Raw genomic sequence first — 13,592 nt, forward strand, 5'->3', positions numbered from 1 at the left:
CCAATTAAATGCTCTGCTTACCCCTAGCTGTGAAGTTCGCCGTGTGCTTACCCCTGCAAGCACAGGCTGTGGTGTTCTCGCCTCACTGGGCAGTGGTTCTTCTGCTGCAGGTTCCAGTTTCACCTCCTCCACATCTGTGGTTGGAGGCTCCAGATTGGCATCGATGCTAGGGTGACTAGTACTGCGCTCAACCTGTTCACGCCTTTTCTTTCTCTTCTCTAAGTTTTCAAAAACCTGCATGATGGCTTCCATCTTCCGCTGCTCCCGTGACTGTGAACAATGAGCGTCAAAGAAAACAAAAACATAAACAAACCACTTACAGTATCAAAATCTTAGCACCAACAACTGACTTTCTTTCATGATTGGTCATGTGAAACTATTCTGCTCACTTCCTAAAGGCCAAGTGGCTTTTCTGGATCACGAGATAGAACTATTGTGAGCACATTGGATTAATGCTATAATTCTTTGTGCTCTTTCTATTTCCATTTTGTCATTAATCTCCATCACTATGCCTCTACAGATCACAAAATCAATACCATCTTATCATGGCTGTGACCAAAACCAAAATGACTGATAAAATCATTGCATTCCTTGATACAACCTGAAACAACATGCCCATCCAATAGTCATTCTGACTTACTTTAACTATACTTCAGAGCTTAACAATTAGAGTTGTGCTAATGTTGATGCACAAGCTCTTTAAAGAGTGAAAATTCCAGCTTCCGTCCACGCAGGCAACATCTGCTCATGCTGGTTGTCCCAAGAGCCAAGCACACTGTGGTCTTTCTACTCCAGCGCTTTCTGGCTGAAAGGATGCTGTGTTCATCCACATTGGTGTTTGCAGTTGACAAGTTGATCCATTTAGACCAAACATTAACAGCTTGAGATTTAAGAGACATTAGATCCCTCAAGAATGTACTGGAGACTGGCTTTTAGACACTCAAGGGCTCTCCCTTGGATTTTTCAATCTGGCAATCTTTTGAGATCTTGATGAATTCTCATGTTCTATATTGGCATTAAAAAAATCCCATTCGATAAGTGAAATAAGATATACTAATAGTCTATCCATTTTAATGAAAATGGAGGGGGTGGCAGTAGGTTGAGGAAGACCTAAAGACCTGCATTTATAAAAGTAATTCCTGGGACAACATTACATCACAGCAATGCACATAGGTTTCAAATAAACCATAAACTGGAACTTATTCTTCAGCACACTTCCAAGTTACATTTAAATTGGAGTTTATTCTACAGGGAGTATTACATGACACATTATAAACACCACAGATTTTACTGAAGGAGGATTTTACATCTGAGCTTTCATGGCCTAAAAAAAAATCACAATATTCTATGAGAAAATGATTAGAGCTTCACAGAACTATTGTTTATTTTAAACATTTACCATACTACAAGTACGTATTCTTTTATCCGAAATTCTAAAAACTGAACATTTTTTTTCCTTGGATGTAGTCTGCACACCAAAGCTTGCGTTTGGCCCCAAATGTGATCCATGCTTGAATATCCCATGTCAGTCCACATCATTAATTAGTGGAACCCTAATTTTATACATTCCAGTGGAAAAAGCAGAGTCTAGTACCTCCAATTCACCATATACAGACACTTGATTCGTCGTAGACGGCCTGACGCCTGGACAGATGACACTGGAAGAAATCTTTAAAAAGACTCCAACTTTAAGACGAGGGTAACCCGAACAACTATGACAACATTGTTGTAATGTGCTTTTAATGCATGTATAGAATATTTTCAGGTGTTTAGCTTAGATTGAGCCAGTTTATGTTTGAAGTTTCACTTAAAATAAAAAGTACGCTAGTAGTTTTATGGACTATCTTTGTCTCTCTTCATTTACCACCTCAGTTCCCCATCCAGTGCTGCCACAACACCCCCATCCAGCGCTGCTGCAAACACCACCCCCCCACTCCCTCGAGAGATCCTTCTAGTTGGAGTGTCTTGGTCTTGTGCGTAATTACTTAACGTACCATCTTTACTATTATTCTATTATCGAAAAAATATCTGGTCCCAAGGAGTTTGGATAAAAGATTCTGTACCTGTACTAGGTAATATTTAATCTTAGTAATATGTTGTCCAACACAATTTATTCAAAAACAGTCCTGTGAGGATGTAAAACAACTAAATATTCACGACATCAAATGCATCTTGTTGGAAGAAATCACCCGTGGGCCCACTAAAAGAGAAAAGGTTTTCTCAGCTTCAGTTTCAAATGTAGTCCGTGTATTTCCAAAGACCGCCAGTGGGCTGATAACGCCTCAAACCGTGCATCTTGGCGCCTCACAGTTTGGCGGGCAGCAACCTCCTTTGAAGAAGACCGCAGAGCCCACCTCACTGACAAAAGGCAAAGGAGGAAAAACCCAACACCCAACCCCAACCAACCAATTTTCCGCTGCAACCGTGTCTGCCTGTCCCGCATCGGACTTGTCAGCCACAAACGAGCCTGCAGCTGACGTGGACTTTTTACCCCCTCCATAAATCTTCGTCCGCGAAGCCAAGCCAAAGAAAGAATTATTATTTAATGATCTGCACCTCACCCGCCAGTGGTCTCTGAGCCTTTCAGCATATCAGTCATAGAAAGTAATTCTCCATGGGTCAGGACATCTTATCCAGACTATCAAAAGAATTGTTTTTCCCCAGAGCATCTGTAGAACATCTAATCAGTTGAGAATTTAGACGAGCCAACTTAGCCACCTCTTCTTTCTTGGGATAAGTAAATGCACAACGAATGGAAAATAATTTTGGAATCTTACACCTCAAAAAGTAGACAATTATCTTTAATACCTGTTCCGCTCAAAAAAGTATCATCACGGTCTACAATGATTTTTTTTAATATCTTTCAACAAAGCAGTTTAATTCAGCTATATCTAATTTGGAATGAATTCTTTAGAACTTTAATAACAACCCGGAACAATGCAATAAAATAGTATGCCAAACAAGGTGAGGATTTACTTAAATCTGAAACTTCTTCAGCAGGATTTTTTTATTAATTATTAATCAGCAGAAAGAAATACCATTGCATGAAGACAAACATATGTGAGGTTCTGCTGGCAAGGTCTGGATGGACAATTATTATTTGAGACAGAGTGACCCCAACATAAATGGCTTGATAACATCACATACAACTGATGGATTGTGACCATATCAGAAGCTGCTTTTATTCAGCAAAAAGTAAAATGCAGGCCTAAAGGAGACACAGCATGCTAAACACTGTCAGGTCCTCAACTGGCAGACTAGAGTTTGAGAGCTCAACGAAGGAGCAGAATTATTCCATTCAGTCTGCTCCACCATTTGAATCGTTGCTGACATATTTCTCCTCTCAACCCCATTCTCCTACCTTCATTTGAAATCTTTAACACGCTTACTAATCAAGAATATAGCCAATTACTTGGGCTCCACAACCAGTTGTGGCAATAAAATCCAGATTCACCACCCTGCAGCTGAAGGAATTTCTCCTCATTTCTGTTCCAAAGAAACAATTATTTATTCAGAGGCTCTGCCCTCTGGTCCTCGACTCAACCAGAGGAAGCATCTCCATATCCATTCTATCCAGCCCTTTCACATCCCACTGTGGTAAATTGTGAAAATAAATTAAATAACACCAGAAGGAAACAAAAGCTCATAAATTGTTCCTAACATCCTTAACATAATCCTTCAAGAACAGAAAGCTAATTTCAACATGATTGATTGATGACATCCTAAAAAATTGGCTGTTAAACATCTACCATCTTTTCAGATATGGCAACTTACTGCAGGCTTTGTGCTGTGGTCCACATACCGAGAAAAAAATAAAAGATGAATTTTGGGGTGCCCAATCTGTATCATAAACACACTATTGTTTTCAAATGAAGTCAACAAACAAGAAAAGATATGGCACTATTGACTGAGTAGTGGTATTGAGGATAACACCTGGAACTTTCACTGGCCATTTCTCTCCATGGATGTGGTCCAACCTGCTGAGTCCCTCCAGCTTCTCACTGTTTGTTCATCTGAGATCAATAAGTAACCAACCGCAAAATCTATTCTGAAGCTATATCATTCTTAATGATAAACAATCTAGCTAATCATTAGTGGGTCACAGCATGTTTCCTTGTGGATCTTTAAAAATGTTAAATAAAATACTTTAAATTAGATAAAGATCTTTTTCTTTCAGAGCTTTGACTTGAAAATATTCTTCAGTCATTGCCACCAGTGGGCATGTTAGGCCGGAAGCTAGGTGGGCCTTAGACCAAAAAAGATTGAGAACCATTATTACATTATCAGCATTAATTTGAGAAATTATAAACTGTATACAGCAAATCCTTATTATTCACAAAAGACAGGGCACAGGCTTCCCTGTGGATTGCAATCAAGGCAGAGATGACCCTCTCTTCAACCCCAAAAAGAAACAAATAGATCTAGAAAACAACTGCACACATAAACATTAAAAGATTTAACTATCTCAAGGAAAATATTATCTCAAACCACTTCCACTTAAATTTATAACCAGCAAAGAGATCTGAATCTGCTCTCTCCAAAAGCTACACACAGCAGCTGGGTGATAAAAAAGGTCTAGAAACTAACCATCATATTTTTTTTAAACACACACAATAATAGGTTCTCCAAATTGTACTTATATAAAGATATTCTCAATCAAAAGAATTTGAGTCAAGGTTTGCAGCCAAATTGGTAAGTGTGCAGAGAGATCTCTGAACAGCAAATCAGGGGATAACAAGGACTGTACTGCCCCTTTCTGTCATAGAAACTTAATTTACACAAGACAGATTGGTTATGTTAGGTTAGCAAATAAACAGGAAAAAATTGCCAAGTTAGTCAGCATTTGGTAGTTCAAATGCACAAGCACTCCATTTGTGGAAAATTATTCAAGTACACTTTGTCACAGAAAACACTCCTACCAGTGATTCTATTCTTGTGCAATCCTTCAGTCTTTCAGTAATGTTAGGAATCATTACATATGATTCTACAAACTGTTATTTTCATATATAGTTCTCTCCGATGCAAAAGCTTTTCATCTTTACACTTCTGTCTTTCCCAAATACAGTTACCTTCACAAGTTATCTTTCTTTCTTCGTAACAAATGGAAATGGAGTTTAAAAAGAAAATGATTCCTTCCAACCTTTAGTCACAAACATATTGAAAATAAAGAAATTACTTTCCTTGCACCCATTTTTTGAGACCGCATCATGGACTATTATGCTGCATGCGAAGTTTGCATGTTTTCCTGTTGCTGAGAAATTCTCTTTTTTTTTTACTGAATGCCCCTTACCAGTTTATTTTGCGCTAAGGCACGGAGTTGTTCATCCATTTCTGACTCTTCGTTTTCTTCTTCAACTTTTATTCGATCTCCTTCTCCAGGCCCTTCCTGTTTATAGATTTAAGTACAAAATGAGTTATGCTGAAATAAAAACATAAAAACTGCACTGTTGCAACATTAATGTGATGTTTCTCAAAAGCATCTCGAAAAATTAATTTTACTACCCATAAAGATACTGTATTACTTATGTCACAGCCCTTCCTTGTGACATCATAAAAGAAATTATCCACCAGGTTGTTCACTTTTACTTGCATTTTTTACATGTTCCTACCATATCTAATATTCCTAGCATTCTTACATTTTTCGACAAGTAAGCAGAAATTTATTCACTGTTACCTGACAAGATCATCTTTCACAATGTCCAGAACAAAATTGGTTCAAATAGCTTGGTGGTGTGAATTTTTGCACAGTTGTATGTCACTAGAACCAAACTATTGCTGTTCCCCCCCACCCCTCACAGTATACATGTGGAATCTGAAATTATTCGTTATTGATGACATTGATATAATAAATGAGATCACAATGATTTTATTATACTCAATGTGTAGATATTGAACTCATGAATCCATAATACTGTTAACAAGTAGTATAATTGCATCCACTGTTATTATAAACGTACTCAAAAAGTTAATTAGTAAGGGTTTTGAATACAATTCCAAAAAAAAGTCATTATCATAGCAGTGCAATCAATAATTCTTCTGTAAATGTAATCAGACAATTGCAAATAGGTTTAAATAAAAAAAATCAGAGCAATTGGAAAAATATAACCTACTCGCTAACCTTAATAAAAGAGAAATGAGGGATAAAGAATGGTTGTTTTCTTATCATCTCTGCTTAATAGATCAAGCTACTAACAAAGAATTTATTTCAAAACTTACGGAGAAATAGATATTGACCCAGACATTTGGTCAAGTCCAATAGTTTTACTCCTCTATACTCTTTCACGGGTCATTTTACTCTGAACACACAAAAAGGGACTTGGAATAACATCAACTGAAAGATAGAACTACTGACAATGCAATACTTCCTGAGTGCCTGTCTAGATTTTTGTGCTCAAGTCTCTGGAAACTTCTGACTCAATATGCAACGAACCAAAGCTCAACACCAAAATAAGGAGAAATCGTCTGACTACATGTCTCTGGTATTGCTATTCTAAAACAATTCCACAGCCCAGTGCAGAGAGAGGATGGCAGTATCTGTATCCCTCAATAAACACCGCTAATACTGATTATTTGGTCACGAGGGAGTTCACACTGAGCAAATTGGCTACTACCTGTTTAACACTATAACAACAATACACACGAGTATTCAGTGACTGGTAACCATGTAATAGCTCAATTATGTTCATGAACTCTGAACTCATAACTTAAGTAAATCATACTGACAAAATCTGTACGTCTGCATGATCATATAAAAAGGAGAGAAATAGTTTGTTTCATTCTGGCTCTCTCTTGACTGTTTCCTCAGTTAAGGGGCAATTAAGGAAGAACAATAAATGCTGGCCTTGCTATGTCCTTGCACTGAGTAAACAGAAATAAAAATGGCTCAACAATCAAACTATGTTGCAAAAATTAACTCAGCCAAACTTTATGTTCAGCAATTCAAGTAATGGGCGTATGCTTTTTTTTAAAAAACATAGATTATTTTTGCACTAATATATTTTAAAATGTTTTGCTTTAATACAAACATCCCCTCTTTTACTCGAAGATTTTGTTGGTGTATTTTCAATTATTTCAATAAAAAGCAAAGAAAAGCAGTCTATCACCATTTTAGATACAGATGGATATAAATTTTCAAATGTACTTCACATAATTTCAACAAACTGCACTGTATCAATTACAATCCATGGCATGTGAGCATCTATACCTCACTGTCACTTGCTGGGTTTTGTGCAGGTAACTCTTGTTGGTCTTTCGATTCAGCTGCTTCTTCCTGCTGCTGATTGCTATTTTCATCAGACGCCTGATTGAGCTCCGACTCCATCTCCCATTCTTTCCGCCTGGATTTTCTCCGCCGTGTCTCTGCACCTACTGGGGGCTCCATCGATCCCTGGTTATGTTTCTGTACAGGACAATTTTGGTTCCCTTTGTGGCAGGCACAGTCAACCTTATATTTACTATTGTGAAGTGAACAATAAATAAGTTATTAAATAAATATCTTTAGCTTCAAATCACTGACTATCAAATACATTCTACCAACTTTCCTTCCACGAATATGCACAGGTTACCCTCCATTAATCAGAGATATTAAGCAAAGGCGCACAAAAACAGATAAAGAATTCACAGCCACAGAAAGGCTTGGAGCGCTCCAAACTGTTCTGGACACATATCTCAGCCACACACCTGGCCCACAATGTGGACATCAGACCTAGCTGCATATACATCTTGCTCCGTGAACTTCTGACTCGTTCTGGATCAATAAATGAGCCTGATCCTGAAACATCGGGATTCCATACAAGTGGATACCAGATTATTAGACTTACAGCTTCAAAGCATGCAAAAGCAACTCTTCCAATACCCATTTTGCAAACTTGATCTCTTGTGAGATAACCTGCATGCAAGTACTTCTTATAACCTTCATTCTTCACTAACTCATCCTGGCACATGAAGACATGCTCCTTTCCTTTATGCCTCTTACCATGTAATTCAATCCTACACCCACTCAGTATCTCTTCAGTACACAAACCCCATTTGATTTGAATGATGCAGTTAACTCCATCTGTGCACCTCTCATGAGTGAGAGGTGATAACAGAATTAAGTTGTTTCACTGAAGCGCCTAGTCCAATGGGTAGAAATTTTTTTCCACAATAGTTCTTCTAGCAGGATAAACATATTTTGATAAATCTATATTCCTGATCACACTTACCAGCTGCTGTATTCATAGTCAAAGCCAATTGTCACCTCATTGTCCTTTGGGATGTTTGTGATGGCATATATACAGAGGTGGATCATTCCATCAGCAATCATGTGCCGCACCTGGGGAAGACGGGGTGTGGGGGGGGGGGTGGTCATAGAATGCAAGTTGTAACTTTTTTTTTACAATTTTCAGATTCTTAAACAGATTTGGCCCATTTTAATTCTCTTGCTGCCTTCACACTTCCATTCAGTTTATCCACTCCATTTTGTTTAACATGTTGCAAAACAATAAAACCAGGGACACCAGTTTTTGTTGCTTGCATCAGTGATTAGCCTATTCCTGAGATGGAGTGATCCAAGGGAGAGAAGTGTCAGAGATGGTCCAAGGGAATTTGAAAGCAGGGTGGAAGTTAGTAATGAAGGATAAAATTGATGAGTTCCTCACAGGTGCAGGAAGCAGCACCAATGCTTTACCTGCTGAGTTCCTCCAGCAGTTGGTTTTTGACTGCTAACTTCCTAATTTCTTGGTTTAACTGCATGTTTGCTTGTATTTCATGAATCAGCAGAGCAAATTTATTCTACTCATGCAATTTGTTACCCACTGGCTAAAATATATATTCCTTTCCTATTTGCCCATGTAAACTGAAAAACTTCACATTTTCTTCCATTATATTCGATGTGCCATCTTCTTACCCATATACCTATATACATCCAGGTCTCTAAATGAGGAAATTAAATGAGAATGTTTCACATATGATCGTTTGTAGAGGGGCTCCAGAAAACATCAGCACTTGGGTAATTGACCTCCCTCATGATGAGAAACAATCACTGCTACTGCTATTTCACTTCCTTTGAACACTATAAGAAAGGAGCAGCATTCAGTCAGTCAACTGCCGAGCCAGCCCATCAGAGAAATTCTTTTCTGAGACCATAGTTGGAAAGCAGAACTTGCTGTGCTGCCAAAATAGCATTCAGGAAAAGTTAAATCAAGAGAAAATGTATTCACATCTTTATACCTCTCCTGATAGTAAAGTTTGGAAACTCAAACAACCGGCAAAAAAAATCAAGGAAATAGATATTTTTAAAAATAAAAATAAAGTTTTAAATAAAAGAAATAAAAACTAAATTGTAAAAGTAACGTTGTGTGAAGCAACATAAAACCCCTGAAGCAAACATTCGTGCCCTGCCCACAGCACTTGTTTGAATGCATTTTTAATAAAGTTGTGTTTGAATAAAATGACGGCATCCAGGATGAAGAGATGGCTGATGCCACTTGCCGCTAGGGTGACTCTCCCAAAGTGTCTCCCTATCTCTGTCTAGTAAGTCTTTATCTTTATTGGTGTATTATTAAAGCTTTATCTGGAAACTTGGGGGATGGGTTTAATTATGAAGGCAGCACGGTTAGTGTAGCAGTTAGCGCAAACTGTTACAGCGCCACGACCGAGGTTCAAATTGAAAGGAAGGAGTGTCGAGGGCCTGATCGGGACACTTGTGTGGAGGTGAGTCGGGTTGCGCCAAGTTTCTGACCAGGACACCAGGTTGAAGACCCAGATGATGCCGCTCACTGCTGGGGCGACACTCCCAAAGTGTCTCCCTATCCATGCCTCATCTTTATTAGTATTAGGTATACAATGTTAGTAACGCTTTATCTGTAAACTTGGGGGAAGGGGTTAATTATGACAGTGGCACTTTTAGTATAATAGCTAGCACAACGATATTACAGAGCCAGCAGCTGTGGTTCAAATTTAAACATTCTACATTACAGTAAACTTTACATAATTAAAGACAATTTTGGGTTTTTTTTTTCAAATTATTTTACATTTTGCACTCTTTTGCCTTTTAAATGGTGTATTCTTAACGTAGGTCTTTTAGGCATTGTAAGAGTTGTGTATCTCACTCAACTGGAAAATTCACATCTCCGGCAGTTACGATCCTCGTAGGTGCTGGATAATGGGGATTTTATTGTACTTAACTCAACTGGTCCTCTGGAAATCCATTCCAAGGGACAGAAAAATATTATATTTAAGTTCATCAATTTTACGTAAATTTCTGAATTGTCTGTTCATAGTATTACATTCTATAATTTATGTTATAAACATACAAGCACTATAAAATGCAACATTTAATCATCAGTTACTGAGAAACTTGTTTTTTCCAACAACCATTCTGGACTAGACCAACAGAAGTATATAAACCTAGTTGGGGACAAATTCCACAAAATGCGAAATGAAATGGCTTTAACCACGATCTGTAGATTTTAATTATTTCTCCCTAATAACTTTAAACAATGATCATCCTACAAGTATAAAATTAAATGAATGTACTGATAATTAGAAAAACACTGACCTCTGCATTGGGGGCACAGGACCTTCTGATGAACCGAGCATCATTCCCAAAAGTTCGGGCATCAACACACATTTCCACCTCATTGAATTTTGAGTAGAAGAGCACAAATGGATAGGGTCTGGAAATCCAAGGTGATAAATGAAATTTTCTTAATTCTTTGAATTGAAGCTCCATTTGTCCAAGAGACAACAGGTGAAAATACAGAATGAATACTGATAATATATTCAACTGTGGGGGAGGAGGGTGGGGGGGGGGGGGGGAAGAGGAGGAAAAGAAAAGCAGCCAAATCTGATTCAGTGCCATTATACATGGTCTAACTATCCATCAGGAAGTATAGAATCAACTTTATTCTTTGCATTACACAATCCTTTATCTGGAGATCTAAAATCCGGAAAGCTCCAAAATCTGGCAAGTGGGGACCAGCTGTTGGGGGAGGCAGCCGAGGGATTGGCTGCTTGGGGAGACTGCCGGGCGGCCGAGGGACCGCGGTTGGGGGAGACTGACGGTTGGCTGAGGGACCGGCAGTTGGGGGAGGCGGCCGGGCAACTGGAAGGGGGTGGGGGTGGATACAGCAGCACAATTCAGGTGGGCTTTCCAAAATCCGGAAAAATCCAAAATTCGGAACACACTGTTCCAGATAAAGGATTGTGCACCTGTATTGAAATTTCAAACTGAAAAACTAGCTTAACATAAACTTTATCATCAATCCGTCAAATCAACATATTGCAATAAGGGAAATTAGTGAATCGAGGAGACATTTTTAACTAGATCTTTGAAATGAATTTCATATTTAGCCTTCCTCCAAACCAATGAAGTCAGAAAGGTCAAAACAACAGTTTGCAGCATGTTATTCAAACCTGATATTATCTACCTTTTAAAGAAGTGGCCATTAACTTCAAACTGCTGCCGCAACATCACCTTCCCACGGTATTCAATAATAAGTATATCTGGTGTTAGGTCTCGGGCTGCTCTCAAAATTTTGCGGTGCCGCTGAACTCTTGTGACTTTACCAAGCTGCAACTGTCAACAGATGGAAAATAGCATTCAATCAACAAGATTACTATTTTTGTGTTAACATTGAGAGGTCTGATGGAGAAACTCAAATTAAGCAGAAAAAGTACACAAATGCAATACAACTCTAGGTATGCAGCGTTTAACGTTCATTCAGGCAATGCCCAAACCCAAATACACCTATGGTCCTATTACTGAATAATTATTCAGTTACCGCAAGTAAGTCTGCAGCAATTTAGTAAAAGTGATCACTAGCTATAGGTAATTGTACACTGTATACCCACACCAATCTGACTGCACCATTCTCTTCCCACAGCCCTACATCGGTCCCAACTAATCCGACTGCCCAACTCTCTCCACACAGCCGTGTTGGTCCTCACACTGATCCCACTGCCCCGCTCTCTCCCCACAGCCATGTGTCAGTCCCAACTGATCCTACTGCCCCGCTCTCTCCCCACAGCCATGTGTCAGTCCCCACACTGATCCCACTGCCCTGCTCTTTCCCCACAGCCATGTGTCAGTCCCCACACTGATCCCACTGCCCCGCTCTCTCCCCACAGCCCATTGTCAGTCCCAACTAATCCCACTGCCCAACTCTCTCCACACAGCCATGTTGGTCCCCACACTGATCCCACTGCCCCGCTCTCTGCCCACAGGCCTGTATCAGTCCCCAAATTGATCCCATTGCCCCGCTCTCTCCTCATATCCCCATGTCAGTCCCCACATCCCGACTTATAAATAAAAAGTTTACAGGCATGCTACAGTATCCCATATAGCTTTGCTAAGTATATAATATGATGTCGTACAACATCTATATCACATAATGCCCAATTTCACAAAATGTATTGTGGATGTTAAGCGGCGCATACCTGTATTTGAATGGAATGTACATCACAATTACAGCTACTTATACCCTTGACTAACAATTCTAGTACTTTGTCAGATGTCTCTTCTTACCTGCATCTGAGAGCCGAGTACTGTGTTGTTACAGGCTAATTCAGTTTTATTAATGGTGTCCAACACAACATTTTTACCCACAGAATCTTTCATTGTTAACCGATGTAGTTCCAGAAGGTTTTGTACATCTGCACTGTACTGATTTGCAAAAGATTCCTCATATTGATCTGTCCAGAGTCGAATCCGATTCTCCCAACCTTCTGCAGTATTTTCATCCAATGCATGAGCTTCTGACAATGAATTCTAATTTAAAAAGATTCAGAAAAATTATCAAATTAAACTCAAGCTTCAACTGAAAAATAACCTATTAGAACTCTAATAATTTTTTTAAAAACATTTGTTTTTGGAATAATCTCTTTTTAAAACGCAAGCAGAAGTGCGAATTTCTGACTGAGGTTATACTTTAAATTTCTCTCTCCTAAAGTCACCTCACTATATCGCGCAACACAAAACATTTCTTGCAGAAAGACTAGTCCATTATTGCCATACTTTACAGCTTCAATCTGTTCGTTGAAGGAGTAGGATAATACTAAAGTTTAAAGCATTGGAAAGACCATTTGGCTGTTCTGTCTTTGCCAGATAATCCTTAACTAAATTAACTAACTTAATCCCTCTCCATAGACCTACATCTTTCTGTTTGAAATATTTATTCATTAAAATAAAATGTAAAATTCTGGGCTTCAATTATTCTCTTCGATTATACTTTCTATTCTTCAAAAGTTCATATGATTTTTCTGAGACTTTCTTCTCATTAACAATGCTGTGATGAAGTGCATAAATTCCCATTGCATCCAAGATAATAGGATAAATTTTGTTGAAAGGATTGCCACTGAGAAATGGATGTGGCAGTTATTAGTAGTTAAATAACTTTATATTCTAAACATGTGAACAAAAAGCCCTCCAAAACAGAAAAAATTAAGCAGGAAACGTACAAGGCACGTTACATGTATGAACGGGAAGTAGACCAGCACTACTGTTGAAATGAGAATTAAATCTGGTAATCACTCTGTAAAAATCTGTAATTTTAAAGATGAACCAACAGCAATTTATAACATTAAACAGTAAAAATATTTATTATTCGGAT

At 38.5% G+C, this 13,592-nt stretch overlaps 1 protein-coding gene across 15 annotated transcripts in view; it reads right to left on the reverse strand.

Moving 5' to 3' along the window:
- The window catches only part of setd5 (SET domain containing 5), a 158,836-nt gene that overhangs the window by 66,379 nt on the left and 78,865 nt on the right, over positions 1-13,592 (reverse strand). For 14 of the 15 annotated variants that reach the window (XR_011357310.1, XM_069936681.1, XM_069936669.1 and 11 more), the window contains 7 exons: positions 12,509-12,751; positions 11,412-11,560; positions 10,541-10,658; positions 8,205-8,314; positions 7,205-7,454; positions 5,291-5,386; positions 22-270 (listed from right to left, as the gene is read on the reverse strand). Coding sequence is in view for 14 of the 15 variants with exons in the window: in XM_069936681.1 (XP_069792782.1) it covers positions 22-270; positions 5,291-5,386; positions 7,205-7,454; positions 8,205-8,314; positions 10,541-10,658; positions 11,412-11,560; positions 12,509-12,751 (1,215 nt within the window). In the remaining variant the exon portion in view is untranslated. The remainder of the gene's footprint in view (positions 1-21; positions 271-5,290; positions 5,387-7,204; positions 7,455-8,204; positions 8,315-10,540; positions 10,659-11,411; positions 11,561-12,508; positions 12,752-13,592) is intronic. The other variant, XM_069936680.1, reaches the window with a different exon arrangement.

Source organism: Narcine bancroftii, chromosome 5 (genome assembly GCF_036971445.1).
Source record: "Narcine bancroftii isolate sNarBan1 chromosome 5, sNarBan1.hap1, whole genome shotgun sequence".
Lineage (NCBI taxonomy): Eukaryota > Metazoa > Chordata > Chondrichthyes > Torpediniformes > Narcinidae > Narcine > Narcine bancroftii.